The sequence below is a fragment of the Myotis davidii genome, unplaced genomic scaffold (assembly GCF_000327345.1).
Source record: "Myotis davidii unplaced genomic scaffold, ASM32734v1 scaffold608, whole genome shotgun sequence".
Lineage (NCBI taxonomy): Eukaryota > Metazoa > Chordata > Mammalia > Chiroptera > Vespertilionidae > Myotis > Myotis davidii.
In genome coordinates this window covers 1,928,937-1,934,717 of record NW_006300025.1, presented here as the reverse complement: position 1 = coordinate 1,934,717, position 5,781 = coordinate 1,928,937, and the positions used below count along the sequence as shown (strand labels likewise).

At 45.2% G+C, this 5,781-nt stretch overlaps 1 protein-coding gene across 1 annotated transcript in view; it reads right to left on the bottom strand.

The window, feature by feature from the left end:
- SLC24A3 (solute carrier family 24 (sodium/potassium/calcium exchanger), member 3) overlaps positions 1-5,246 on the bottom strand; it is a 497,602-nt gene extending 492,356 nt beyond the window's left edge. Inside the window, exon 1 of the mRNA XM_015572039.1 lies at positions 5,096-5,246. Coding sequence (XP_015427525.1) covers positions 5,096-5,123 — 28 coding nt within the window. The 5' untranslated portion in view covers positions 5,124-5,246. The remainder of the gene's footprint in view (positions 1-5,095) is intronic.
- Between the last annotated feature and the right edge of the window lie 535 nt (positions 5,247-5,781).

Here is a 5,781-nt window from a genome sequence, read left to right as displayed (position 1 = left end):
TCCATTTTTCTATGAGTTTGCCTTTTTGTCCCCACCCTTACCAACCTGATTCCTTTTCTATCCCACGTTTCAGGTTCTACTGACCACCCCCTCTTCCACGCCACACTGTATTCTCATTTGTATCTCTCACGGTGCTTGAAAATTAGTTGCTCAACGTCCCTGTTCCCACTAAAGCGTGTGCGCCACTAGGATGATATTCTGGGTGTCCGTCTCTGACCTCTCTGTCACCTCGGTAACTAGCAAAAAGCCACAGGTGTGTATGGAATGAGTGAACATAGTCCCCTGGGTCTTTATATCAGTGAGGTCCAGGCAGAAACCCACTCAAGGTATGCCACTGAGAAGAGTTTCGGAAATGGACCATTTGGACCATTTGATGGCTGCAGAGTGAGAAAACCAATGCCAGACGGGGAAGCCCCCAGGACTCTCAGTCATGAGAATCCCCACTCCCAACCGTGGAGGGCCAGGAGTGAAAGGCAGCTGGACCCTGTGAGATCTGTAGCCACCGGGGAGAGTGTAGGCGATCTCACCCAAGTCTGAGAAATTGTGAGCCATCACCACCTCACTCACAGAAAACCTCTTCCACTTGAATCCTTAATACTTCAAATTCTAAATCCTACAGAACAGCACCACTGTTTCAAGCCACTGCAAATGATAAACAAAATCATTGCGAAACGAGTTCCACAGGAATCAAAGGCAAGAAAAGGCCAGAAAAACTAGAATTACCTTCCCAGCAGAATCACCCATTTGCTGTGGGATTTCAGAGATGTTTTCTGAACTCCTCATATCTCCGTGGCCCCCTTATAAAAGTATATGTACTATTACTATTCCCTCCCAAAAAAGAAATATTTTGCTTAAGGAAAAGAAATGCCCTTAAAGAAAAATGCAGATGCCAAAATCATGTCCTATCAGCCAACCTCCACCAGGCCGTGGAATTCTCAACAAATGGCTGGTGTTGCAATTCTTTTGGCTTTGCCAACCCTCCGGGGTAAAAAAAATCTTCCCACAAGGGCTGGAGGCTTTCAAGTGGAGGAAATCTCTGAGAAAAATCTGGGTTGATGAGCAACTAAGAAAAGCCAGGAGGAAAGGCACACATCTATATATGTTTAGGCAGAAAATAGAAAAAGTTGAAAAGCAATGTTTCTAAAATGCTGCTTCTATGAAAGCAACCTTCTGTTACTCCTTTACTCTCGGGTTGACTGAAAAAGGCAGCGTGACTCCCATTTTCTATGCACGTCCCCTTAAGCCCAGGCAAGGGAGTACGGCGGCATACACTCTGACCAAGGTGGGTTTGGGTTCAAATCTTGCCCCTTGATGAAGGGATACTGGGCAAGGCACTCACCTTTCTGCAACTCACTATTAGCCCATGAAAAATGAAAAAAGCATCGAATTTGCTGGATTGGGGGCAGAATTATAAATCATGAAAATAAAGTGTGTGCCAGCCAGTAGGCTCCTAACACATGGTAGTTCGATCTAGCACAGACGCTGTAGTTTGAAAATCAAAAGAGCTTTTTTAGTTGAACAAAGATCTTTTGAACAGCTACTATGGGCTGGGTGACTGATGTGACAAAGGTGAGACAAGTTCATAGTGGCCCTGACCTTAGAACCTGGTGTAGAGGAGATATTACTCAAGTCATAACTAAAAAAACACATAATTGCCAACTGTGACAAATGTTATGAAGGGAGGAGAGAGCCTGCTCAGAGAGCAAAATGGGGAACCTAGTCTGGTCAGGAAGATCCTGGGCCAGGAAGTGAAGGATGATGATTAGCTACGGCCATGGTGACAATGGGACCAGCATGTGCTGGAGGCCTTGGGCCAGAAGTGTCACCCTTTCGAGAAACAGAAGAAAGGCCAGAGTGTTAAAGCGTGGGAAGGGGAGATAAAGCTGGAGAATCTGGCAAGACTTCCCTGTAAGCCACACGAGGGATGGAAAGGTCACGGTCACGGTCCTCTGAGAATGGGAAACCACAAAGCGAACAATGGGCTCTCAGGTCTGCAAATGACATTCGCAATAAAACTCCACGGCCGCCCGCTTTTTGCCGCTGGATCCCACACCAGTGAGATGAGTAGCAATGTTTTCATGATTGCAAGGCATTCCAAAAATGACATACACACGGATGTTCCAAGAGAATAAGGTGGAAGTGTACTTATTACTCACCGTTTACCACCTTGGGAAATATCTGCAATTACTTGTAAGTTATTAAGCCTTTGGATCCCTGGTATTCTGAAGACAGCCACGCCAGTATCTCCCATTGCACATGCTCTCCCACGGCGTACCCGGACACGCCTCTATTGAGTAACCAACAGTGTCTATCTCCTTGACCTTGGGCTGACATTGCTCACTGCCTTGACCAACAGGAAAGTGATACCATGGGACTCCTGAGGCCAAGACATAAACATGCCATGCACTCCTACCTTATTCTCTTGGAACCCAGCTGCCATGCTCTGAGGAAGTTCAAACCAAAGCACATGGAGAGGCCACATGTAAGTGTTCTGGTTGACATCCCAGCTGAGGGTCCAGCCAACAGCTGGCATCAACCCCAGACACGGGAGTGATATTGGCGCCAGATGACTGCAGACCCAGCTGTCAAGTCACCTAGCCTTTCAATCTTTCCAGCTGAGGTCCCAGACATAATGAAGCAGAGAAAAGCCATCCTTCACTATGCTGTCTGAGCCAAATTATCCATGAGCAAAAAAATAAAATAACTGTTTTATACTCATACATGTGGGGTGGTTTGTTATGCAGCAATAGTAACTGGAAGAGAAAGTATCTCAAAGTATGTGTGTATGTACTAGTATATGTAAAAGTAGATAGAGAGATAGATGTATAATTTTTCTTAATCACTATTCACCTCTCAGGAACATTCTTCAGGGAATGGTTACTTCTGAATTAGAACCCCTGTGCTTCATCCACACAACTTCTAGAAAAAGATGACCAGGTTCCTTACTTCAAAGAATAACTAAACACTTTAAAAACTCAAAACATACAAAAGTAATCCATCCTCACTGCCAAAAAAAAAAAAAGAAAGAAAGAAAGAGAAAACTCTTGTTAGCAAATCTGACAACTTATTTCAATTGGCTTTGAAAACAGATCAAAAATGAGATCTCCATCAGCAGCAACTAAACAGGGCACCCAGGTTCTTTCCTTCTCTGCTGCTGAAGGTTCACACAGCTGCAAAGAGTGTTTGCTGATTAAATAAGGTGATGCCTATACAGTGCACTGAGCACAGGGACTACCTTTAGAGCCCACCAGATTCCAATTACCATTATTCCTTTGTTGTTGTGAGAATTAACATTTTCCTTGATTCCAGCGCTAACCCTTTCGACCTAAATTTAACAATGCTCCGGTTTCATCACAGCAGAAAAGAACCAATACTGAGTTTGGTTAAATGTCAAGAAAGGGATCTCGGATTCCATATGATTAGAAATATCATACAACATTATGTAACAAATCTCTATTTAGGTTTAGTAAAGGACTGTCCTTTTATTTTTAAAAAAGTCAGTATGTGTTAGAAAAGAGTGTTCTGGGAAGTTACACTTAATCAGTGCATGGCTTTCAGGTGAATAAATCAAAATATTGCCTTTGATCCTTATGAAGGTACCCCCTATAGGGTTACATAAATATTACAAAGCTGCACCACATGGTGATAGGAATACCAGGGGACAGAGGTGGCATCAAAGAGTCAGGTCCACTCAGGCTGGTTTCTTCCTCTGCTCATCAACTGCTGTGTGACCTTAAGCGAATCACTCAGCCTAAGTCACAGCATCTTTTTAAAAAGGCTAAATTCCAAACTTTTTTCCATCCTGAAAGGACCCTTAAGTAGAGTAGCACCAAGTTTCCAGGGTGAAACTCACTATTCAAATGCCTAAGTACATTGAATGACAAACTACCAAGCAAATAATCACTTGCAGGTTCACACGCATTAATGAATATCTTTGAAATTATCTCAAAAAAAAAACCTGTGCCTTGCTGCAAAATATTGCTGTGCATCATGCAATGAAATTACCAATACGTAACAGGAAAAAAACGGTGATTCGACACAGGATTATGACGAGCATGTCATTTGGGGGAAATAAATGGAGGTGGGATGGCATCTCCTTAACACTGCCGGCTTTTCTCTGTTATCTTCAGGTGCTTGGTGTGAGGGTCTTCTTAAGCCCCACATTTATGGTAGGGGGTGGAGAGAGGACAAGAGAATATGAATTGTACGAAGAAGAGAGATCAAGGGAACGAGTGGGGGGAAGGGCTATGCTTTGGAACTAAATCTGAGTCACTGGCACCTGAACAGAAATGTCACTGCTAGGGAAACCATTTCAAAATGACATTCCAGTCACCAGGTTCCCCGTTTGCAGAGTGTCTAACACTCCCTCCCGCCCCTGCCCGCCTGAGCATCCCAGGTATCTCGGGGCCCAGGCAGCCCCCTGCCACTGATGGATGTAGTTGTATGGGTCACATTCCCCATCCTGAAAAAGGTCTTTTCTATCCTGGAAAGTGGTGGGAACTCTATGACTCATAGAGCCCAGACATGCAAGAAAAATGGCCGGCATGTATGTGACTCGAAATGGCCCTTTCCAAAGGTGGCACGAAGTACAGACTGGCTTTGAGTCAGAGAAATTAAGATGGAAATGGGGTTCATAAAAACCCTCTTGGTGAGAATTGGCAGGTCTGACGCTGCCCTGGGAGAGGGGTCCACTCTGCTCACCCAGCACAGAACCCTACCTGATGTCAGTCCCCATGGCCAGACGACCTGGGAATCGGGAGCAACAGGGAGAGGCGTGGAATCTTAGCAGCTTCACTGAAGACCAGAACCGGCTCTCATATTACCATATATGATGAAGTCTGTCAACAGGTCTGCTAAGGCCTGAACCAAGATGGACCATCTGCTTTCCCCACGAAGCACGAGACCAGCCAATTTGGGGGAAATCCCGTAATTGATGGCACCTTTAAAAACATCTTACCATCAACATCCAGATGCCTTTATTGTGTGCACTTCATAACACACCTGTGTTAAAGCTGTGTCTCTCTTAACACCAAAGCACTATTTGTAACTGCTTTTTCTCACAATTATTCTATGACTATTTTCCCAGGAAACATACCGCTTGATTGGCTGGGATAGAAAACCATTTTACAACAATTATTCTTCCAAGTCTTTCCTCTGTTTCTTAGACAGCTGCACCCCACGGTCCAAATTGTTTTCGGTGGACAACTGTTGTGAGCACATTTCTCCACAAGAGCTATTTCAGCGCAAGGAAGGCCAAGGACAAAGATAAAACAAAAGTTGTGGGTGAGAAGGTGGCCCCACTGCAGGGCAGCATGAAAGCGGAGTCCAAACCCTTTATTCCAGAACGGCAAGTCCACAGAACGGATCAGTCTTCCCAGTGACTGGTTAGTTTAAGAGAACAAGTCCGTTCCTAAACCCCAGCCAGTGGCCAATACTTTTTTTCTTATCTGGAAGTTCCCAGCATCTGTTCTGGAAAGGCCCGTACGGAGCTTTCTATCTGGTCCAACCTGTGCCTCTTCCATATGGAGAACACTTGGCAACTATGTGTTCACCAGTCAACCAGCCCTATCCACGTCCTCAACCCAAAGCGTGTACAGGTGGTTACCTGCACAGGTAGCGAATCTTACCAGGTCAACTTTATTGGGGGACTTGCTTAGGGTGACAGTCCCTCCAGCTTGTGGCTAAGTCCCTCCAAAAGACACCGGTAAGGGTTCCCAGGGCCAGCCAAGCAGCCAACGTGCTAACTACTCCGTGCGCGGCGCTCGCCTACAGAGCCCTCTC